Source organism: Diabrotica virgifera, chromosome 1, assembly GCF_917563875.1.
Source record: "Diabrotica virgifera virgifera chromosome 1, PGI_DIABVI_V3a".
Lineage (NCBI taxonomy): Eukaryota > Metazoa > Arthropoda > Insecta > Coleoptera > Chrysomelidae > Diabrotica > Diabrotica virgifera.
The window spans coordinates 111,525,626-111,551,450 of record NC_065443.1 but is presented as its reverse complement, the minus strand read 5'-3'; the positions used below and the strand labels follow the sequence as shown (position 1 = coordinate 111,551,450).

At 32.1% G+C, this 25,825-nt stretch overlaps 2 protein-coding genes across 3 annotated transcripts in view; both read right to left on the bottom strand.

The window, feature by feature from the left end:
- LOC114324271 (filamin-A) overlaps window positions 1-24,866 on the bottom strand; it is a 219,180-nt gene extending 194,314 nt beyond the window's left edge. For both annotated transcript variants that reach the window (XM_050658770.1, XM_050658790.1), the window contains exons 1-3: window positions 24,636-24,866; window positions 8,441-8,666; window positions 4,339-4,491 (exon numbers count right to left, since the gene is read on the bottom strand). In XM_050658770.1, coding sequence (XP_050514727.1) covers window positions 4,339-4,491; window positions 8,441-8,630 — 343 coding nt within the window. In that variant the 5' untranslated portion in view covers window positions 8,631-8,666; window positions 24,636-24,866. The remainder of the gene's footprint in view (window positions 1-4,338; window positions 4,492-8,440; window positions 8,667-24,635) is intronic.
- LOC126891504 (uncharacterized) lies at window positions 18,396-18,956 on the bottom strand. Its single transcript, XM_050660684.1, has one exon. The coding sequence runs from the start codon at window positions 18,954-18,956 to the stop codon at window positions 18,396-18,398; it is 561 nt and encodes a 186-aa protein (XP_050516641.1).
- Window positions 24,867-25,825: the final 959 nt, after the last annotated feature.

Below are 25,825 nucleotides of genomic sequence, written 5' to 3'. Positions count from 1 at the left end.
TTTTTGTAATACTGTGACAATTTGTCCCAGGTACTGTGACAACATGCCCCATCATTTTAACCACTCGTATCTACAATTTTAGAAAAATATGAATGGATAGCCCACATTTCAACTAATTATGTGGAGAAATTTTGGTTAAAAAAAAAATAAAAAGTGTCCGAGTTACAGAGCCTGAACCAAAAACTGTGACAACTAGCCCCGGTCTCCCCTACAGATATACGACGTAGATGCAAGGTGTGTAACAATAATAACTGGGTAAGAAACAGAAGAATAGAATGGAATGACCACATAAGCGGAATGACAACAAATAGGATAGTCAGGACAGCGAGAGACGGTTCCCCAATAGGAAGACGATCAGTGCGAAGACCACGGAAACGATGGAACGACAACTTACCAGAGGCACATTGAAAAAACAGACAGAGTAATGTCTATACAAAAAGAAGAAGAAATACTTTTTTGTTGAGATAGACATGTTAGTTGCCAATTAAGATAAGAAATTTAATAATACATTGAGTGCCATATAAATCATCCTTTAGTTCCAATAATTTTAGTATTTGTTTCCCTCTACTAATTTATAAAAATCATGTACAATAGAACACTGACACTTTCACAGTAGAGTAAACTATTTTAAGCATGCACAACAAAATTAAATAAAAAAATACTAAATGAACAGTTTTTGGTAAATGGGATCTAGCTATTTTTATAATTTTCTGCTTTTATAACCGATAACAATAAACACCGGCACGACAGAACGAAAGTCATAAACAAGGTTTACGAAAGTTAAAAAGGAAGAAAACAAAGAACCTCAAAAATCTGTTTTCGTACCAACCCCTTTCTAAGAAGCATGTTAATTCCTTGAAATTTTATGGTCAAATTTGGATTATCTACATTTTTCCAATACAAATGTCCCAGAATCTCATAACATGTGGTGTCTGTACTAAAGCTCTTAGTCAAGCTGCGTAAGTGAAAGCGGAAGGTACTATTTAACAGTATGTTGACTTGTACAATATTTCAATCAACGCTTGTACTCTTAATACAAAGCAGACTTTTGAAATTAAAAGTTGTACTGTCGGAATAAAATCAATATTTATACATGGAATATTGAATATGAAATTTTATTTTATTATTTATACATGGAATTGGTATATGAAAAACAGCCTATTGACTTATACTCTTAGTACAGAAATGATTAATAAACATTCAAAATTCAAAATAATATAAAAGAATCCCGAAAGGTCCATTTTATGACTTATACTATACTATACTCTTAGTACATAGCACGTTAGATATAATTATAATATAGAGATTTTATATAGATTATTTGTATTTTTCAATTTAATTATATATAAACACAGCATTTTCACTTTAAAAAAATCCATCATTTTTTGAACGAAACTTCAAAATTAATGTGTAGGTACATTAATGAGGACAAAAATGTTATTTTTTCCAAACGCTTAGTTTAGCATAAACAGACCAAAGACGGTTAGTCGGCGCATAGTCTACAATTGCGAAACGTTACAATTGCGGTACAATTGCGTTATGAATGGCAGTTATGAATATATGGCAGTTATGAATGGCAGTTAAGAATGACAGTTATGAATATAGTCTTGTTATGCAAAACTAAAAACCCTTAATAGACAGAATGTCGCTTGGTTTATTTTTGTTTTTCTTAGTAACCGTTAACGTGACAATAACAGGGATTTTTCCAAGATAGTTCTATAGTCCTATGTGTCACCAGAATCCGCTGTTATCTCGATTTTAAAGAAATGACGCTTGGTCGAGTTATGCATAACGCCGCCCTTTTAAAGAATTAGTTCATTTGTTTGTGATTTTATAACGCTGTTCTTTATTTTTACATAATGGAAGTATATATGCACTTTGCAATTTTCATTGTTTTGAAATCACCTGCCGCAACATCAAATAAATCAGTATATTTATTTTTATTAATTAATGCTGCTTTGACTACAGATTGTTTCTTTTAATTTTTGCACTGGGAATACCTTCAATATCAGACTCAATTTGTTCTGGTACTTATTCTGAACCGAAAAATATCCAAATTCAGATATTATCTCCCAAAGCCAAACACTTCAAAATGAACGTAATAAACAAGCCAAACATGGACGTCTAAATATGAACTACAAACTAATTTGCGGAGTAGCAGAGTACAGATTCAGACCTATCCAAATAAGTGACAAAAAAATCCGTACGCTCTCAATTAGAATTGGAAATAAACACGTTGCCAATATGATATTCAAACTTCAAACTGTTTGAAGAAGTTTGATTTCAAGTCAAACCTAAAGATATCGAAATCAAGTCAAGTCAAACTTTTTTACAAAAAAAGTTTGATTTTCAAGTCAAGTCAAGTTTGTCGAATAAAATCAAACTAGTTTGACTTGATGAATCTCTACCCGTAGACCTATGGTTGTGAAACCTGGGTAATGACGAGAAAAGATGAAGCCCAATTCAGGACATTCGGGAGAAAGATACTGAGAAAAATATACGGCCCGGTGCAAGATGAGGGTGGCAAAAATGGAGAATCAGAAGATACGACGAAATTAATGAATTAAATGAAGAGTACGATATTGTAACATTTGTGAAAAGTCAAAGGACGCCAACGCAGAAATGCTCGATATTGGAGACTGAAAATAATAATTGTATAGGTTTTGTAGAAGAGAACTTGAAAATAAATTTCAAATGAGATATTATTTGCCATAAAATGGTCTATGAGCCATTTTTAATCATGATGTCAGTGAAACGTCAAAACAATAAACAGAGGCTTCTAAAGGTACCTAAAAATACACGGTGTAACAAAAGCTAGATCATAAATTAAACGACATATTCTGGGACCAAAAATAGTTCGATTGAGCCTAACTTACCTTAGTACCTACAAATGTGAGCATAATAACAGTTAAAACCCTTGAAGGTACAAAATGAAAATCGATTTTATCAATATAACGAGAACTGTATATTGAAAATGGACATGTGGCTTTCTTATGGCAGAAACATCTTAAAAGAATAACTGAAATTTTTGTACCCCATAAAAAGTTGATGGGGGTTTTGTTCCCTTAAACTTCCCAAATGTTTGCGTAAGATCCAATTAAATTATTATAGTAGTACCATTAGTTAAATACAACGTTACTAGAACTTTTTGCCTCTTAGTACTTTTTCGATAAGCCAGTTTTTATCGAGATGCGGCTTATTTATGTTTCTGCGGCTGATGCGGCTATGTTTCAAAATTTTTGAGTTCCTTACAAAATGTAAATTATAAATGAATTTTTATATTATTACCAGTTTTCTATAATCTTACTTAACCATCTACAAATTATATGTGGTGGATTTTCTCGAAATTTCTCGATAAAACTGGCTTATCGAAAAAATACTAGGAGACAAAAAAGTTTTAAAAACATTGTGTTTAACTAATGGTATCACAATAATAATTTAATTGAAACGTATACAAATATTGGGGGAGGTTTAAGGGGACCAAACCCTGCTTGGGCCAAATTGCCACATGTCCATTTCCTTCCAAAATCGATTTTCATTTTGTAACTTCAAAGAAACTTCATTTTGTAACTTGTTTAAGTGCACATCTGTACTAAGGTAAGTTTAGTATTATTTTTCATTGACTATTTCACTAGACTGTTTTTAACTGATAAAACGGCATAGCAACGCATCGTTTCCTACTGACAAAACTCCTTAGCGACGTGATTTCTCAGCGACAAAATTATGACAGATCTGTCACGAAAGTGTCTGGTAATAACAAATAAATACAGATTATATTTCGTTGATATGGTGCATTAATTGTCTCGTGAAATAGTCTTGTCGAATATCATTCGAGAGAAAATTATTTACCGGCAAAATTTTCTCCTGGTTTCATTCAAGTTCGTTGCCTTTTGGTAATTTTCGCTTATGAAATTTTGACAAAATCACTCGACTGACGTCTCGTGATTTAAGTCAAAATTTAATTCGCGAAAATTGCCAGGCAACAAACTTTCATACCAGTCGAAAATATTGCCGGCAAAATTTTCTCTCTTATGATATTATATACGACAATATACCAGAAACGTAAGCAGATGATCCAACTTATGTTTATTTAACAAACATGTAAAGTTTAAAAATAAACTAAAAATTCATAAATTTCATGAATATTCGATAACATTTTGGAATTTATGTTAATATAACTACATTACAATAAAGCGCAATAAAGAATCAACATAGGATAGAACGGACGCAGGATAAAAGACAGACACGTGAGTTATTTGGTAACTAACTTAAATAAAAATAATCTACTCTTCTATGCCGTCCATAATGCTTTTATAAGTTTAAAGTAAATCAACTTACCTATATTTACAAGTTTAATTCCATCTTGTTCTATAGCACTCAAAGCACAAGTTACATTTTCCAGATAATGATGTTGATTGGCCGGCCTCTTGTTCCAGGAAGGTTTCAAAGGCTTCTTTCTGAGAGCTTCTACCAGCAGACATAATCTGACTCCTGAAAGCAAAGACATTTTAGTATCTAGAGAGTAATATTTTTTTACTGGCAAAGATTAAAACGCCACTACAAGATATAGTTCTAAGACTAATTTGGTCGAACCAAATACGAGATTTTTTAGGAAGCTGTTTTTTATAAACCAATCGCATTGACCAATTGACTTGTTATACATTTTTCACTTATTAGTGATACCCATTTCAGAATTTGGGAATCCTGACCAGCTTATACAGTTCTAGAGGATGGGTACCATATATTTCTGGAGTCACTTGGTAGTCTTCAAAAAGTGTTTGCCGCTTGCGATTTATCTTTTACAGGTTCTCTGCCACAGAATCTAAAGAGTTCTTCATGAAACAATCTCAATAGATTGGTACCATCCGTTCTTGTCAGTTTGCAGTTTCTTGACTGATGCATGTCCAATAAAGAGGTCTGTTGTGTGATTTATGCTTGTTTTTCGGAGTACTTCAACTCCATTAGCTCATATCCTCCATAAATTTTGCCATTTGCTTGACCGGGTATACTTTCTCAGTGATAGTTTATGTTGCCTTCGTATCCAAACTTTTTTCTAGCCGCGGAAGGTGCTCCTTAGTCGGCTCTGGGCCGAAGTAATGTGTAGTTAATCCTCTTCTGACAAATTCAACAGCTCTTTCTTTTACTGAAAAAATTGATAGCATATCACTTCTTTCGTTTCTGATACCCAATCCATACGGTTCTATATAAGTTTCTTCATTGTCTCTTTTTTGGCCTATGTTTGCGGTTGTTGCACGCATGTTAGTTGGTATATTGGAAACAAGACGAAAAGAAGAACCATTGTTCTTCTTTGAATCTTGTTTTCAATAGACCCACTAAGTACTATTTTAGGGTTGAAATACAGGCATAATATATTCCGCAAAAGTGTTTCCTTTGCCTTCATCACTACGAGCCAAGCTACCACTGTGTTTTCTTACTGGAGTCTTGTTGTTGAGATTTCAGTTTCTTTGCCAGTTTTTCCAGTTTGTATTGATCCTCTATTCTGTTTTCATTGCCTTTTTACTTTGCGTTATAAATTGTTATATAAAGTTGACAACTTGATTCCAAGTATTCTTACCCCCCTACTCAATTACTTCTCTTGTCATACTTCTCACGCCTTGGCCATGATTGCTCGAGCCGCTTGAGACTAGAGGCTGTTTCTTCTTAGTTCACTACCATGGCCTATTATGTCGATGTCGACCTAGAAGTTGCTCTGTTTTAAGTTTAACTGAATTCTACCTGGTTTATATTTGCTTAAATTTTCTTATAATCTATAGTCGAAGACTCCACCATTTTTCGTATAGTTCCTGTTCTAAATAAATTACATTACCTCGAAGTTTGATTCATTTTATTCAATATTTCATTGCTAAAGATATTTACACCAATGAAAATAAATGTATAACCCGGCATCAGTTTTTGCATGAAATATCAACAGATACTGTCATTACACATAACAACTTTTTTTATAAACAGGTGACTGAATACGATAATGATTATGATAAATATTAAATATAATATGCTAAAATATTTGTTGTTCTTGTTGAGTAAATGACAGAGAAAGTATTACGGTATATCATCCATATTAAGAATCCTGCTGGTAGTATCTAATAATATACCTACTTTACTACTACATATTATAACGGAAACAGTAATGAGAATATTAATTAGGTTAATTGAAAAAACCGTTACCTTAGATTTTGGTTAAAAATAAGGTAAGTTGAAGAAATCTTTTAATATTGCAAAGAATTGAAAACCCTGATCTGATCTAAAATTATTATTTAAAAATGTAAATATGTGCGTCGGAGGAATACAGCTGGATCTAGCGTTGGAAAATGAAATAACTATCAATTACTGTCAGGAATATAATTACTTGGAACTTAAAATTGCACAAGATGGAAATATTGGACAAGAATAACCAAGAAAGGTGCACGAAAGGAAGGAAAGTTATCGCATTATTGAACACTATCCTATGGGGCCAAAGTATTTCTAAAGAAAATTCATAACATTCATCATTATAACGTATGTCAGCATACTTGCAAACAGGGCCGGCGATAACGGGCCTGCAATGGATGCACTGCAGGCGGGCGCCCCTGTTTAGGGGGCGCCAAAATGAGCTTTTTTCTGCTGGTGCTGTACAAAATACTAATTTAAAAGAAACCGAAGGGCGCCTATGCTAGTTTTGCAGGCGGGCGCCCTATACCCTAGCGCCGGTACTGCTTGCAAATACAGCAAATGGACTTCTGGTGAAAAGCCACTGGTATATCAAGTAGAGATGAAACCAGAAATACAAGAATATTGGAGATAATGGATGTAAAGCATACTATAATTGATGGGGTGTATGAGTGTGTTATAGAGGTAGCACCTTTTATTGGAACGGCTACATCAAACGTCATAGACGGGAGATTGTTTTTGATAACTGGTCCTCATAAGGCACTCAACTCTCACTTATGGCTCCACGTGCCACATCCCGGGCAACTGCATTGGTCTGCAGGCTAAACTAAGTGAGGGTAGCCAGACATGGTGATAGGTTGGATAGTGGCAGCTGGCTGTTACAAAACTGACCATGCGGCGAGAATGATAGCCACAGAAACGGCACATATACAGCGGTGCAGAAGGCAAAGGGAAACCACTGAACTATTTTCCCAAGAGAATTTCTTCCCATAACGATGACAATTTCGGTAAGTGAAGATGGAATGTGTAGCGACCCGACTCACGCTCGGCGCCATCTCGGTTCCGGGTCGGATGGTGTGAAATTTGCTACCGGCTGCCAAAGTGTGAGGGACCAAGCACCTGACAGAAATTGTGCCACTGAATCCAAATTTTCATTTAATTTAAGAAAATGTCAGCGAATTAGTACATGGAACGTCCAGGGACTGATCCAAAACCCTGGAAAGTTACAAATAATTGAAAAAGAAATTGCAGACCACAATCTTTCGGTACTGGGACTCTCAGAAACTGACTAGAGAGGAAAAGGGCATTTTAAAACAACTGCTGGCAATGTCGTCCATTTTTCAGGCCCAGATAACAAAAGTACAAATGGAGTCGCAATAATTGTACCCTCTAAACAGATGATCATAAACGGACTGCCGGGAAAATTGGCTACAAGTAGCGTACAATAAAAAACAATGGAAATGAAGACTTGAAGAGGCTTATGTTTAGATGTGGACGTGAACGGTTAGACGAAGAAGAAGAAGAAGTCACAAAATTTCGGCTCCAGTGCTTTTTAAATGCTCCAGTGCATTTTTTTCAAATCCTGAGAAAACTATTAAGTATTTTTGAAAAATTTAAACGCAGAATCAAATACATTATGACCGAGAGCCGAAACTTCCTGAAAACTTCTATATTGTTTATTTTAATAAGTTACAGGGTGAAAAAAAAAAGAAAATTTAGTGTTAATTTTAATTTCAAATATTTAATTCAAAAGAAACTTTTTTTATTCTAAGGGACTTGCAGCTCTCTGTAATAATGTAATGTTTCATTCAGCGTTTAAATTTTTCAAAAATATTTATAAGTTTTCCCAGGATTAAAAAAAATAAATGTGTTTAAAAAGCATTGGAGCCGAAATTTTACGCCTAAGCCTTAAGGACACAAGATAACATGAATAACTTTAATTTCTCTTTAATAAGTCCGTCTTCGTTCTCAATGAATACCATTTAAATTATACTTTATTTGGTTTCTCCTGTTATAAACCTAATGATGATAATGATGTCTAAACGCGTCCTTAATTTTATTAAATAAAAAATTGCTTTACAATTTCTGGTTTCATTTGGAGATTAGTAATCGTTATTACCTCACAAATCACATTAAAGAGATTCGCTTCATTAATTTAAGAGTTTTTTAACAGGGTTTTTATTGATTATTATTTATACGCCTCTAGTTGTAAAATGAAAAAATAAAATATTCCCCAAAATAACAAAGAAAAGAAAATCATTATCTCACTTACCTGTACATAAATCTTTCGATAAATCTGCCACCCTTAAATCCTGCGGCAAATGTTCGTTCACCCAATTTCTGAAAGTATTGGCTTGTATATCCACCCAAAGGTCCTCGTTACCTTTTATCTGCATACCACGAGCCGCATGGCCTTCGGGGCTTCGAGCCAAGAGACCACTGTGGGATATTTTTCCTTCCATTTTCCTATCTTATATTTGTTTTGGCACTTGACATCACTGAAACAAGATAATATTAAGATTACATTGATAGAAAAACAAAAAAAAATTTACCTACACAATTTTAGAGAAAGACATTAAAAAGAATGAAGCAAACACCAGTAGGGAGAAGGTCAAAGGGAAGACCCAAACTTAGATACATAGAACAAGTGGAACAAGATCTGAAAACACTTGAGATTACCCACTGGAAGAACAAAGCAAGGAACAGAACAGAATGGCGGAAAATCCTAGAACAAGCCAGGACCCAAAAAGGGTTGTCGAGCTACTGATGATGATGATTAAAAATTATGTGAGCTAGTTAAGTCATGAACAAAAGAAAATTTTTGAAGTGGCAATATTGACGAAACAGACTGAACAGACCGGATGATCAAGAGCCGTGTGATATACGTAAAATTACTAGGGGATACAGTGTCAGCACTTGTAGCCAGAAGCTGTACTGTTTCCTCTCTTGTATAATCGGCTAATGGATGGATTTATAGCTAGACTCAGCAATCACAGAAAGGCACTTTCAATGATATAATGCAACAAGGTTTGACTGCAGTTGCAGAATGAACTTTACCCAAATAAAGCGTTTAAATTATGAAATTTCCAATTAGCAGAAATTACAATGGTACATTTTTTGATTTGAGATGTGGATATATTGGAGAATAATTAAAATCTCGTGGACTGAACGAGTCACAAATGAGGAGATCCTCAAAAGAATGAAGAAGAACCGAGAGGTACTGACCACCATCAAATCTCGAAAGTTATAATACTTCGAACACATTATGCGAAATGAATAAAGATATGCCCTCCTACAAGCCATCCTGCAAGGAAAAATATTTGGAAAGCGGGGCCCAGAAAGAAGAAGAACATCCTGGTTGAGCATTCTCGAATCTGGTTCAACACAACATCTGTGAGATCGGTCGGATCGATCTACAAATAAAAAAGTGGTTTTCCGCCGGTTTTTGTAGTTTGAAAACACCTTTAGAGATCAAATGTATCTTTGGCAGTAGTGATATTTAGAGATAGTACGTAGTCAATGAAACAGTACGAAGTAATCATCAAGTATTCGCTGACAAGTTATTCTTCAAATATCTGATTTGCAAGATGCCGGTGTTTTTGCTGTGTATGAACTTTTTGGCGAAAGCAGGACGAAATGTAAGTTATAATATTTTTTTTTATGAAACAACGGAAGCTGAAATTTTCTATGGAGCCATTTGGTCAACCCATTTTTTTTACAAATAATTAAAACTTGACAGTGTTTAATGGTAGTGTTGTGAAAAATCTGACAGTGTATCTGGGTTATTTTTTATACTTTTTGTATGATACTCTCGTAATTAAAAGAGAATTATTATCATGTTACAGTATTCAATCTGCATAGAAATTGTAAGAAGAAATTTATTATTCAGCTATTAATAAGCACGTAATAAATGTAACCAGTAGGTATTATGTAATGTTTAATTTCGCTAAAATTTTTTTTTCTTTTCAGGTAATTTCAGGTAATTTCCAACAGGTTTGCTTAACGAATATACGAGGTATTTAAGTATGACTGTTTCTTGTTATTTGGATAGATATGAATTTTGGTTTTAAGAGTTTTCTTTGTCCCTCAAAGAAAAGACAAAGTTGTGCCCTTTTCGGAAAAAAGTTTAAAACTTGTGTTATTCGTTTTATTTATTCAATATTTGATTTTAATATTCAGTAGAATGAGAAGAACCGAGAAGTACTGACTACAATAAAATCTCGAAAATTACAGTAAGTACTTCGGACATAATATGCGAAATGAATCCAGATATGCCCCTCCTACGACCCATCCTGTAAGTGAAAATATTTGTAAAGCCGCCAGGGAAAAATATTTGGAGGTCCAGGAGGAAGAAAATCATACTGGTTAAACAACCTTAGAAAATCGTTCAACAGAACATCTGTGCAGCTTTTCCGCACTGCTACAGACAAGATAAATATTGTTGCCTATTCTTACCCCATTATTTCTAATTGCTATTTTTTATCTAAGTACTTCTTCTAGCCACTTTATCATCTCCCAATATTTGTCATTTATGTCAAATACCTTTTTCATCTTTGTTCTTACTATTTTTCTTTGATGTTTATGGTATTTGTCTTCTATTTCATTGTCATTCTCCTTTTCTTTTCATTTGTACATTGCCTGCTATTGTCATTGGTTTTCCTTTGAACCGTCAATATTTTCTTAATAATGATTATGCTATGTGTTGAGTATAATGTGACATGTGTCTTGTATGTTTTTAATATAGTTCTTTCCTTTTGTTTTCAATTACTTTTATATTTTTCCTCTGTGTAAATTCCAAATTTTATTCCATATTTTTTATCATTATTACTATTACCGCAAAACTATCACAAACTATCAATCATTCAATTTTTCGTCCAACTTCTTCCACCTATTTCCCTTTATTTTTCTTCTCTTACTAGTCTCATTATGTTATTTTTCAGTTTTGTACGTTTTTGTATTAATTTCCGTATTGTTTTTCTCCTTTTTTATAAGCATACCTATGTTTTATACAATTATTTCTTCCTAGACCAGCAAATGAAGCATTTTGGCTCGCAATTTTTTCGTCCAGCACGTATTTACTTGATATTTTCACAGAAGGTAGGAAATAGTCCAAGGATCATTTTCTATATCATGCAGCTGGTCGCTAAAACATTGGGGGTGGTTGCCACCCCATCTCGGGGGTGGGAATTTTTTATTACATTTTAACAATGTAAATCGATGTAGAAGGTAATTCTAAGAATAAAATGTTGTTACATTTTCTTCGTAAAACTAATATTTTTCAAGTTATTCGCGGTTGAAAGTATCAGTTTTCGACGAAAAAATCCACCATTTTTGAGGGTTTTTTGAGAATAACTCGAAAAATATGCTTTAATCAAAAAAACTGTAGATACCAAAATTGTATCTTTTAGTAACACAAACCAAATTCTTTTTCTATAATATTTTTGCGACCAATACGAACCGAGATACGGCATGTTAAAGGTTAGCTTTTTTCGTCAAACTTTGCATTTTTCGAGGAAAACTTAAAAAATATTTTTTCAATCATACAATTAGACCTTTCAAAAGAAATAATAAAAAGTTTCTAGCATAAAAATTGAGCGACTTATGCTCAAAAGAAGATCGGTACCTGCTTTTCTCTACGAAAAAAAAAGTGAAAACAACCCCCTAACTACCCTCCTAATTAAAAATTAGTCTTCACCTTTCTGTAATTCCATTTATATTTTCATTATAAATACATTAGAAGGCCTAATTTTAGAAACATTAGACTTTAAAGAAAAATAGATTTTTTGCAATATCGTATTTTTCACTTTTTTCTTCAAAATATATCCGAAAATACTGAAGATACGAAAAAAATGATAGACTATTAAATTTCAGCTTTTTTAATAACTAAAATTTTTTTGTACATAGATTTTCATTACAGTGAATAGTTAGCAAGATATAGCTGTTTAAAATCTCTATTTACGAGCAAACACCCTCTTATTCGAGCCCTTTAAACCCACCCCAATTAAAAACTAAGAGATCTTATGGAATTTAATTTACATGGTCATATAGCTCTTCAAAAATCCTACAAAATCATTTTTGAAAAACTTTTTATCGCCAAAAATGAAGGAGCTATGTTTATAAAACAAATTTTTGTTTTCGAAAAATTTGAATAGTCCACTTATATAGCATTTTCAATGTATATACATAATACCGCAGAACCGGTTCGTATACTGGAAGATGACTAAAAAACTATTTGTATTAGTAATTGTACATATTTGTAAATGCGTATTTTTGTGTAAATAACTGTTTTTGTAATTCTTAAATTCTACTTTTTTTCTGCATAGATCTAAAATTATCTATTTATAAAAATTGCAATGTTATTAAGGGTGGTTTTTAAGGGTTGAAATATTATGATATTATATCCTTTAGCGTAAAACAATCATTATTTAACCAATCAAAACCAAATTTTACCCATATTAAAGTTTACAATGTTTTTATATAATTTTTGAAAATAAGGGGTAGTTTACACCCCTAAAAATAATCAACGCCCTTGAGCATGATATAGAATATTTATGAAGTACAGGGTGAGATAATCCTAATACCAAATTTTTATGTAAATCGATGCGAGCCGAAATTATTCTTTTAGAATAAGTCAATTTTTTATATTTAGCTCCAACAAGGGTGGTTGTAAGGGTTGAAATATTATGATATTATATCTTAAAACATAAAACAATCATTATGTAACTAATAAGAACCAAATGTTGACAATATTAAAGTTTAGAATGTTATTTTATAATTTTTTACAATTAGGGGTAGTTTTCATCCTTAAAAAACTAAAAGCGTACAACGGCTCAATATAGAAAATGACCTAGAGGGTGAAATGAGCCTAATCCCAAATTTTTGTAAAAATCTATACTGGACGAAAAAATTGCGAGGTTTGCCATTTTTTCAGTTTCATTTCCTCGACTATTAATATTAAAGCTTCTTTTAATTTCATTATCAACTAGTCCAAGAAAATGTCTGAGAAAAGTAGTTAAGTAATTTGAAATTTTTGTTTCATAAATGATATTTAAACCTCATAGTTTGCATATATGTCAATTAATAAGTAATATCAATACGAAAATCAAATAATGAAACAACAGCTTGAAAACGATGCTTTTGTTCAAGAATAAAAACTGGGTTACCTATTTTATTGCTATTTGAACTCGCTTGAATAGTGAAAAAACAAGCGGTTCTTTATGGGGCAATTAGTGCCAACCTTTTAACACTTCTATAAACAACAGTCAACGGAAATATTGATGAAATTAAAAAAATAAGTAAAATAATCTTAATAGATAACTTTTATGTTTACAAGGTTTTAAATATTGTAGACACAACACAAGAATTTAAAATATAAATTAACAAGTGACAATTGCTTTAAAATGCTTTTACACTTTTTTTAATGTAATAAATAACCAGTTCAAAGCTCTGATACCAGAAAATAATAGGTATTTGGACAAAAATAAACTTAAATAGGCTGAGCAGTACGCGACAAAGGACATCGTGCGTTTTCTAGTCAATGTAACTAGCGTATGGATAAAAATGGTTATTTTTTTCTTTCTGAAAGCTGCAAATAATTGGCTCATGGTTTATGGTAAAACTTCGACTATCTATTCTATAAGTCCTCAGGACTGAGACAGATCAGCTACTCGTGTATAAAAGCATTCCACCAATATATCAAACTTTGCACCGCTAGTACGCTACATCTGTCAAATTAGTAAATTAATGAATAAACAGCCTAAATTATGCATCGAAAAAGACATTTCTTACCATTTCGTACATACAAACGCTGCGGTTGTTGTCAAGAAGAAAACCGGGTTACTTGTTTAATCGCTAATTGAACTCACTTGTAAAATGACAATACAAGCAGCTCTATATAGATGCAATTAGAGCTAACCTCTTAACACTTCCTAGACAATGGGTCGAAGGAAGTATTTAATATAATTACATGATTATTTTGTTATTTTTTCTAGGTCATTAAAAATGTTATCTTTTTAGTGACCATTCTGCAAAACATGTATTTTGTATGCCTAATCATTAGTGAAGTGTGAACATTTATAGTTCTAATTTAATCAATCAATTTATTATTATTTAATCAATGGATTGGAAACAAAAAACACAATTCTATGAAGGACAATAGTAAAAATAATAAATTATCTAAATAGACTTTTACTACCAACTACAACATTCCTTGAAATTATTGTTGTTAATATCCAAGACACCTTTGTGCCATAAGATGTACTATACAAAAATATGTGTTTTTGTAAGTTCGTATAATAGGCCTGGATCCCGCGTACCACAAAAGTTGATTAATAGCAAGCTGAAAATTTGTTAATCGCTTAACGGTGTCTAGTCGGATAAACTTTGATGTATGGGAACACTGGAACAGGGGAAGTTTTAATTGTGGAACGTGTTTTAATTGTGGAAATTGTCATCCTGACAAGTTTATGATTGTGAATTCTAGTAGGTTGTTTTTAATTTTATTCAATAGCAAACTGTATTATGAATAAATGTGTGTCCGACAAATACGTTGAGCATTTTACTAAGTCCGACACGTAGAACATGTCAAATGACAGGAATTATGTTGGTGATGAATAGGAGTCTGATTTTTTCATGGGACTTTAATGAAAGGGTAACAAATCAATTGGAAGTTCTGTTCGACAAAATACATGGGACGTTTTCGTAGTCTGACGTTCGAAACCTGTAACCTGTTCCATAATTAAAACTTCCCCTGTTCCATTGTTCCCGTACATCAAAGTTTGTCCGACTAGATACCGTTAATCTATTATAGTCGCTTCGCTAAACTCAGACACAACTGGCTAGTGATTTTAGTCGGTAATTTTTTGTTTTGGGCCAATTTTGTCAAAATTGGCAAAATTACTAACTATTTAGTAATTATTTTTTTTTTGTCAATTTTAGCAAATTGGCAAAATTACTAAAATCACTAGACAGTTGTGTCTGAGTTTAGCGAACCGACTATAACAAATTTTCAACTTGCTATCAATAAACTTTTTTTGGTACGCGGTATCTAGGCCTGTTTACATTTATACATTTGTTAAATATTTTAAATATTTGTTTGTTTGTAGATAAATATATTTTTAAAGTCTCTCGCACAAGGGGTGCTACTTTGATAGTAGCTCTACTTCAGTGAGTTTTTATGTTTATTTAGTATTCAGTATACTTTTTGTTTCTTGTAAATATATATATTATAATGTAAGCTTCCTAAAAATTATTATTGTTATTAATATTCTATATTTATTGTTTGTTTATTTAGAGTATTCCAGTATTGACTAAATATAGGTAGGGGAGAGTTGGACAAAACGGGATACCATTGTTGTTTACTTTTACTACGGAAAATATGTTAAATAAATTATCATAATATTATTTTTTATAGGTATAACATTTATTGCAGCACACAAAACACATATCTTTAGCTGTTTTTAATAACTAATAAGTCCTACACATCCCGTTTTATCCAACCACGGTTGGATTAAACGGGATAGGTTTATAATATTTAATTTTTTGTATAAAATTATCTAAAACTTAATTTATGCCTAAATTAAGTAGACATTAAACTGTATAGTAAAATTTACTCCTGAAAGAGTAATACCTTCAGTAGTCAGAAAACTAAAAATAGGCGCTTTTTATGTTTTATGGCAAAATGAGAAATAATACCTTTTATTTAGGCCTAGATACGTATATCAGAACAAAAGTCACATAAAAATATGTTGTTCTCTGCGGTATGAGAAAACGCTTCATATCTGTATTTAAAAAATTAATAGGCCAACAAATAAATAGGTAGATAAAACGGGCATAAGAAACTGTATCCCATTTTATCCAACTTATAAGTGTCCCGTTTTATCAAACTCAGACATTTTTCAAAACAAAAATGGCTGCTGCCTAAATGTGAAAGTAAAATTAGGTAGACTACACAAGACAATATTCGTTAATGACTGCTTAATTAAATATAATAGTCACCGGAATTATATTTTTATATATGTGGGCAGTATAATGTAGCAAACAACGCACTTAAAAGTACAAAGTATCAAAAAAATAGAGTCAAACAATTCTAAACACAACAACTTTTCATCAAATAGTGGCATCGAGGTAAAACGAACTGAGAATGTTAAAATGACGACTGATAACAAGTTTCCGTCGTTGTCCGATTGATAGCACCACTAGTTGGGTCTCTAGGCTAGGTATCCCGTTTTATCCGACTATCCCGTTTTATCCAACTCTCCCTTATATTAATTATACGGAATAGTGTTAAAACATCGGAAATTCGGTCTACGGTTTAAATGGAAACTACATTTATTTATAAAGTTCGATATTTCGTTGATTTTTTTCATCTTTATCAGGAACATACTACAAAATTAACTAAGAATAATTAGATTCAAACATAACATTCACAGTGCCTATTATCACTTATGAAATTCTGTATTTTATTTTATGATGCAAATTATATCGGACGTACACATGTTTTACGAACGTGCGAGTCGGCACTATTTTCGGCCCTTTTGTCACATGTATGTGTCATTACGGCCAACAAGTTTTATTATCGAACCAGATGTTTGATATTTTTAGTCTACCAGAATTTTAAAATATTGCAATACATGTCGCTTAACTTGCAATACAAATATCTGTCTTATAACTAATTGACTTTTTGTTTTTGTTGATGAGGTACATTTCAAAAAATAGTATTTTTTATAGTTATTTTCTATATCCAAGGTCTTGACATCTGATCAATTAAATGTGTGGGCATTTGTGCTGGAATAGTGTGGTACTGCACAAGAATTTTTCTGTTTTGCTATTACTTTTGGGCTGCGGTATTCATTGTTTTAACCACTGCGTTGGCTGTCCTATATACTGCCCATCACATTCTAGACAAGGAAGTTGGTAAATGAGATGACTCTGAAATAGAAGCGGTGTCTGGTCTTTAAGCTTTAAAAAAAGGTGTAATTGGATATACTGTTGATAGCTATATTGATATTAGGAATTCCATTCAGCAGCTTTATTATATACAGTATGTCCCTGTAAGTTGTATCCATATGGAAAACTTCTATATTATTAATTTTAGGAAAAAAAGTTATTCTTTATAAAAAGCTCTGCATGGTCCAAAACCTAAGATTTAACCATCAAATATCTATTTTTTTGAATATTATACGAGGTATGTCAAAAAGTTTGAATTTCACTCAAGAGTAAAGTAGCTTTATTTTTCACAATATTGAAAATTGCTATTATGAAAAGTTGTTTGGAATTAAAAACTGTATTCTAGTATGCAATTACATCCTTCTAATTTAAATTTTTTTTTTTTTTGAAAAATTATGGATAACTAACATTATTTTCAGTTATTTTAATTCAGATAACTCTATTATTAATTTTTCGAAAAAAAGTAATTCTTAATAAAAAGATCTGCTTGGTCTAAAATCTAAAATACAACCATCTTATGTCAAATTTTATCAATTTTATACGAGGTATATCAAAAAATATCAATTTCGCTCAAGAGTAAGATACGTTTAGTTTTCACAATATCGAAAATTGTTATTATGAAAACTTATTTAGAATTAAAAACTATGTTTCAGTATGTAATTACATCCTTCTAATTGAAATATTCTGAACTATAAAGGTACAGTTCACCAAGAATAGCTGAAAGTCTGAAATTCTAACTGCCTAAGCGAACAATGAAGTGAGAACGCACTCGGAAGGAAAAAGATAGCCTGTACGCGCGGGTGAACTTTAAAATATAGGTACAATCGGAGACACAAATATAGAAACGTAAAGTTTGAATAGTTTCTAATAGGTCCCGTACACAATTATTATTACTGTCATTACTTTTCTTCAGTATATTTGTAGTATTTTTTTACAAAGTGAGATGTAATAAAATAGATCCAACAAAAACCGCTTGTGTTGCTATAAATTATGGCATTATAAACCAAAAATTATATTTTTATATTGACTATTTATACTTTATATTACCATTATATTGACCAAAAGGTTTCGGAGAAAAAGGGCGTAAGCAGTAGGATAATAAATAGAAATTAGATGTTCGGTCCCGGTGAAGCATAAATATGGTGTCTTTGTACCAGTACCTTTTGTTAAAAGAGATATTTATAACCTTTCTCGTATCCATTTCCATAGCATTTGTCGTCATCGTTTTATTCAGTCCACACAAACTTTTCACTAATTTAAAATCAAAAGTGACATTTTTTTCAGCGACATATTGCTTCATAGAAGCCCATACTAACTCTATAGGATTCAAATCCGGATAATATCTTGGGTAACCGTAAAACTGAATGTCCTTTATCCTCGAGTATTTTGTCAATTTCATAGGTTTTAAACAGAGGTTTGTGTAATTTTATAATTTCGTATAATTCAAATTTCAACATGTCATCTGTAAAGGAAATATTTCGCGTTGTCAGCCACTGCTGCATTTCTGCTTTCCTGGAAGACATAGTTGGACATTTCTCAGTTTGTAAGTTGTGATACGGTGTATTATCAATCACTAAAACGCTGTGAGGGGGCAAATTTGGTATCAGTTTATCCTGAAGCCACTTTTTGTAATTGTCGTAGTTCATTGTATCATGATAATCTCCTGTTTTTATAGTAGGTTTGTAGCGCAGATAGGCGTTTTTAACAAAACCACTTTCACCTCCAGCATGCACTATCACAAGCATCTGTCCTTTAGATACTGGTTTTTGTATGCCCTTTTTTGAACTTTCAGACCAGCTCTTTTGGTGGGTATGAGATGAATGGACGTATGTTTCATCCATGTATAGGTATAATTGGGCGATTTGCGTTCCTGTAACGTTTCATACTACGTAAGAAATTCAGTCTAAGATGTTGAATATTGGGCTTTTCTATTAATAATTTTCTATTAGTTCTGGTTTTTCGCCAACGAAATCCCATCTTTCTAATTACTGTTCGTAGGCTTTCTATGGAACCTGAGTAGTTGTACTCCTCTGCAAATGTTCTGTGTATGCGTTTCATAGTTGGGACTTGTTTTTGTGTTATACAAAAATCCATTATATAACGTCGAAGACGCCCTATATCAAGATCGTCCAAGCACGTTTTTGAAGCGCTTTTTTTTCTCTTTTTGTTTGGAGTTACAAATGAGGAATATTCGCCATCTTCAATTAATTGCATTTCCCGAGCAATTTTTTGAACGCTGCTTAAACTAACACCTGTTGCCAATACCACACGTTCCTGCACTTTTTTCAAATCTCTACACGGTTCATTGTTTTTCGCTTCATTTATCATAAAATGAATCACGTTTGCTATAACTTCCCGTGTCTGATTATTTAAAACTTTTCCCTTCAAATTCGATTTAAACAAAATTTGCAAATTTTAAATTGATTCTCCTTTGCGGTTCGTACTTACAAAAAATGTTTCGCAGACTGTACCGACTTGTTCACGTTACAAACGGTAGATAATAGGTGTTTTCGTGGAGCACATCCTGAATGTATTCTGAACTTAACCCGGATACAAATATATGCGCAAGCGTGTCTCCGAATATATTCTGAATTTGTTTCTGCACGAACAATTTCCGAATGTTTTTTGGGTTGCCTATGCCAATTGCCTAACCTTATTCTTTTATCTTTATCTACGCTAGGACAAACAACACTCCAAAACAGGAAAAGTAATTTTACATAATATTGTGGAAATGAGATCTTTCATACTTATTTGCCAAATCTACAGCTAAGTCTCTACTTAATCTAAAATTCTGTATAAATTGTTGGTTATTAAATTGTTGCACAGTTTCCTCAAAAAAATTTGCATTTTTTGGAACATTTAAAAGTCCTACAATCTCTTCCAAATCTTCATCACTTGAACTGAGGTTCATCATCTAAAAAGTTTTTAAAAATAAGAAACTGAAATACATAATACAATTTAAAAAACCTTACCTTTTACAACATTTGTATGATAACACAACAATTCAAAATTTTAAACTTGTTAGGTTAGAAATACAATCTCGAATCTCTTAACAAAATAAATAAATTCGTCAAATCAACTTCTGCACATGTGCGGACAATAAATCCTCTCTTTAATCCCAGAACTTGTTGAACGCATTCCGAATACGTTCAGGACAAGTTGTTGCGCTCCGCGAACAGAGAACTTTTTATTCAGAGGAGGATTTTTCAACACCGCGAACAGCCAAAATTCTAATGCGAAAGCGTTCTTCCTCTGAACACGTTCAGGACGTGCTCCACGAAAACACCTATTAAGTGAACGCTGAGTGCGAGATCCGTCGGATGACGAATGCGCATCATGGGCGTGGTTATTTTCAGACTTTCAGCTATTCTTGGTGAACTGTACTTTAAAAATTGATAAAATTTGATATAAGATGGTTGTATTTTAAGTTTTAGACCATTCAGAACTTTTTATTAAGAATCACTTTTTTTTCGTAAAATTAATAATAAAAGAGTTATCAGAATTGAAATAACTGAAAAAATAATGATAGTTATTAGTCCTGTCGCCAGGGGGGGTACAACGGCCTCCTTTATTCAGATGGACTTACCCAAGTTTTTTTCATGTATTTTGACCCGTAGAATATGAATTTTTTGGGTAACAGTTGATCCGGATGTCGATAAGATTGTTATTGACCAAGAACTTGAGGAATTACTTAACAGAGGTTTCTCACAAAACAAAACATTTTTTTGTATTTTTTGGGTCATTCTAAGTAAAAAATGTTCTAACAAGTTTTCCCGTAGGATGCTCAGTTTTCAAGATAAACGCGGTTGAACTTTAAAAAAATCGAAAAACTGCAATTTGTAAACCCGAATAACTTTTGATTAAAAAATAAAATAGCAATTCTGCTTAGCGCCTTTGAAAGTTCAAGTCAAATTATATCGGTTTTGATTATTTGCATTGCTAAAAATTTATTGTGTTATTGTTAAACAAAGCTACAAACACCTAGTGTGTGAGTGATGTTTTCTATGATTTCTCATTTTAAAATCTAACGAGTAGGTAGAATAGGTACTAGTGGAATCGAGGCTATTTCTACGTAGCATGCGTTAAAATGCATGTAAAGGCACGGGAAACACTATGTGTGTATAGCTTTGTTAAACAATAAAAAAATAAATTTTTAGCAATGAAAATAATTAAAACCGATATAATTTGACTTAAACTTTCAAATGCGGTAAGCAGACTGGCTATTTTATTTTTTAATCAAAAGTTATTCGGGTTCAAAAATTGCAATTTTTCGATTTTTTGAAAGTTCAACCGCGGTTATCTCGAAAACTAGCCATCCTACGAAAAAAATTGTAGAAACATGTTTTGCTTAGAATGACCCAAAAAATACCAAAAAATGTTTTGTTTTGCGAGAGATCGCGGTTATGTAATTCCTCAAGTTCTTGGTCAATAACAATCTTATCGACATCCGGATCAACTGTTACCCAAAAAATTCGTATTCTACGGGTCAAAATACATGAAAAAAACTTGGGTAAGTCCATCTGAATAAAGGAGGCCGTTGTACCCCCCCTGGCGACAGGACTATATACATAATTTTTCAAAAAAAAAAATTTCAATTAAAAGGATGTAATTGCTTATTAGAATATAGTTTTTAATTCCAAAAAACTTTTCATTATAGCAATTTCCAATATTACGAAAAATAAAGCTACTTTACTCTTGAGTGAAATTCAAACTTTTTGACATACCTCGTATATTCTTCAAAAAATTTGATATTTGATGGTTAAATCTTAGGTTTTGGACCATGCAGAGCTTTTTATAAAGAATAACTTTTTTTCGTAAAATTAATAATAAAAAAGTTTTCCATATGGATACAACTTACAGGGACATACTGTATTTATTATTTTTAGTTAAACTATTTACGTAGGCTAACTTTTTGTAAATCACCGGATCTGTTGGTTTGCTATTACACTGCCCGTCGTATAAGTCTGAGTAGTAGATTAGTTGCCTGAGAATTTTACTAGGATAGCAGTTCTTCGATCGATTAATAATTTTCTATCAGAAGAAATCTGAAACAAAAAGCCCAAGCTTATTTAAGTACATGTTTTTTACCGAAACATGCGTTGCCAATGGCTTAGTTTGGCTTGAAATGACAAAAGGAACTTACAACTTTGGAGCAAGCTCGACAAAATACTTGTCTTCCATCCAGATTTAATTCAGGATATGGCTGAATCCAAGCACTTAGTTTGGACATCACGATATAAACAAATTAACGAAGTCACGGGTTATGCAAAAAAAATTACACTATACATGCACTTTTAAAATTTGCCTCAATACACAAGTTTACACTGTTTGGCGAGAAAACTAATATAAATTTCGGAGGTTGATACAGCTACTTATTCGTAAAAGCTTCACCGACACTTCCAAACCTTTTGAATTTCGGAAAAATCCGTCCTTTAAAAGTGTTAACTTATGTATGTTTAATAATTTTGTTTTTCTACGACCGTTTAATAATATGCTCATTATTCGCTATTTTTTCATAGATAATAGCACTCATTACTGTACCCGTGAGTAATAGTTCATTACTCACGGGCTGAAGTTACTCACGGGTTATTACTCACGGGCTGAAGTTAGATTCAAGTGGCGCATGCCACTTTTAATATTAATCGTATATAAACTGCAAATAAAGTTACTTAAAACTTGTTTATTTAATTCAACAATTATTGTAATGTATATCAATAATTAACTTCTAATATTTTTAAATGAATTTTAACTGTAACAATGTCAGTATATTTTTTACGTTTTTAGCTTGTTTACTAAACATTTTGACGTTTATCATTTATTTTAGTGACAGTGACATTAGCGCATTTTGTTTGTGTTAATTCGAATTTATAACTAATATTGTGTTTACTTTTCAAGTTATATTGTGTTAAATATGTTATAACATATTATAGTTATATTATTATATTAAATATAGTTAAATGTAAATACACATTATAACTATATCTATGAAATATGTCCACCGACAATAGCCATTTCCTATTTATTAAATTCACTGACAGTAAGTACAAATTTATGCTTATAATTTTTCAGAAACGAATAGAACTTGGATTTACTATTTCTTGTTGTATTTTTACAATAAATAAGAATCTGGTAATAGTAGGCAACAAATTATTTAGCCTAGGGGTACACAGCATTTAGGTATTTTTGTAAATTATTATAATTTAAATTTTGAGTAGTTGATAATTATATTTTTTACTAATTAAAATAAAAAAAGGTCGTAGAAAAAGTATAGTATTCTACTTGCATGTAATGACTATTACTCACTCTGATGAATTACGATACTCGCCTACGGCTCGTGTCGCAAACTTCATCATCGTGAGTAATAGCCATCATTACATGCTCGTTGAATAATATACTATTATTTATTAGGGTTGTTAATTGTTTTCCAGTTTACCTAAAAACTTTTATTATAATTGCAGCTACGCCCAAAATGATTCAAAGAAATTGGTTTTATTATTCGCGAAATTTAAATGAACAATTTCGATAAAGGGTCATTTAGAAATATTGGCATTAACCATTTTTTTATAAAGATATGCAGATATATAGGTACGCAATTTCTTGTAAAAATATGATATTTAGGCAAAAAATGCCAGATATACAAAAAAATACATGTTGCATATATCCAGGTCTCTAATCATCAATAAAGCATACGAAATAAATCAAGTTTGAACGTAGTTTAAGTTATTTTATTGTTGCATTAATTTTTTTAATTACAATGTATATTGTAATTTTATTGGGGTTGGTAGTAATGTAAAATTTAATTAGATATTAACAATAAAGTAACTACTTATTTGACTAGGACTATTCCTATTTGAGTTCCAGGTCCAAAGCCCTTTTCAAAATAGATTTTTACACGACCTGTCTCGCGTCAGGTATAGTTCTGCTAGCAACCTAAGAGAATAATTAATATTCAGCATAGCGGGGAACTATTGATGGAAATGTGTACTTAAATAAACAAAGGGGTCATTTTATAAAACAGGTAGATCTCTTGTTTATGGAATTACTCAACTCAGCTGAATATTAATTACTCTCTTAGATAATTTGTCACACTTTATTAATAGATAGGTACTGCACAGGTAAAGATCCACGGTACCTACGGTAAATATGCTAATTTTTAACCTACTAGTATAAATACTTTTTATTATACGGGTTACTGTTGTGTCTGCTATTGATATTTCCCATTGATTAAATTTAAATGAGGGCTTTATTTCTTTGTCAGATGAAAGACACACAAAATATAAATTCTAGTTACACAAAAATCATAAATCTAGTTATAATTTGTATTCATATTATGTAACATATATCATTACGGCTAGCTCACGTTTGTTTTTTTATGATCAACTTAATTGTTGCTCGTTTCACAGACTGTTGTTTACAGTAACTATTTTAAAATAGGAATTAAATGTCCGTTTTGATGGTTTTAATATTTATCAGCGACATAAACGTTGAAAAGAACAAAATATTTGTTAATTTCAAATTACCTCGCAAATATTAAATGTATCCAAACACATGTGTCTAAGATCTTCACTGAAAACGACACTATCACAGTTAAAATTAATTTTTCTTCGTTCGCTCTCGACACTATCACCAAAAAACCTAAAATAATGGCACTAAAGTCAGTCCAAGACACTGTTTATTCAAATGACACTCATTTGTCCGCCGAAATTGGACTGCGGAGATCTTAACAGCTTAGCTGTACATGCGCGAGTCGAACTCAGACTGAATCAGGTATGGCCACAGGTATGGCCGTGTTGCGTAAGCAGGGCGGAGTAGTAGTTCGAACACAGCTTAGACACTTGCACAATCATTTTCTCGACGTTCAAACGGTAATTAGTCTAGAATATATAGCTGATAAACTATACGGGATGGATTTCATACAGTTCGGTGAATTCTTAATGATGTCCCAGAAGCGGAAAGAAGTTTTCAGTTTGAACGTGGGCGTGCGCAGAGGTTTTCTCAAGGCAGTTGTTTCATTTTTTTGTTTCAGATGGTTTTCTATTGTTTTGGTCCAAAAAAGGGAATCGGTCTGTAATTATTTATAATTTATTTGGATCATGTGCAAAAGCAATAAAAAAAGTATATAAATGGTAGCAGATATGACGTAGAACAAGAAAAATTTAAATAAAAATAAAAAATCACATAATTCATAAAAATTGTTTGCTTTGTACTTTACAGTCGCAAATTTTCATAAATTTATAGCTTTTAAACTTAGTTAATCCAACAACTGTAGTATTTTATGTAAAAACTATATTGGAGAATTCAACGCTCAGTCAGAACAGAAACCTTAATATTGTTCTGAAGCTATTTCTTTGTGGCATCTTACAGTTGAACCCAAACCCTTTTTTTCAGTGCGTCATTAATTTTGACGTCATATAGAAATTTAAGAATTTCGCAAATCATTACATGACATTTTAGTTAAATCTGACAGTTGTCAGAATATTTATATAAACATCAATATTATACAGGGTAGGGAGAATGTATGGAAACACGGTAATTTCTCGGAAACCGCTAGAACGATTTTTATAGATTTTGGTGGGTAAAGTGCTGGTTTCCTCGAGAGCGGTGCCGACAGGCTGCGACCGTGACACTGCGATGAATGACGTCATAAAAAACTGTACCATGCAAAATAATAGCGGTGGTTTCCAAGGATGCGTTGGAAGCCACCGCTTGC

Bases quoted from the DNA above. Each gene is read 5' to 3' on its own strand.
- LOC126891504 (XM_050660684.1), bottom strand. From the start codon at position 18,956: ATGGATGAAACATACGTCCATTCATCTCATACCCACCAAAAGAGCTGG.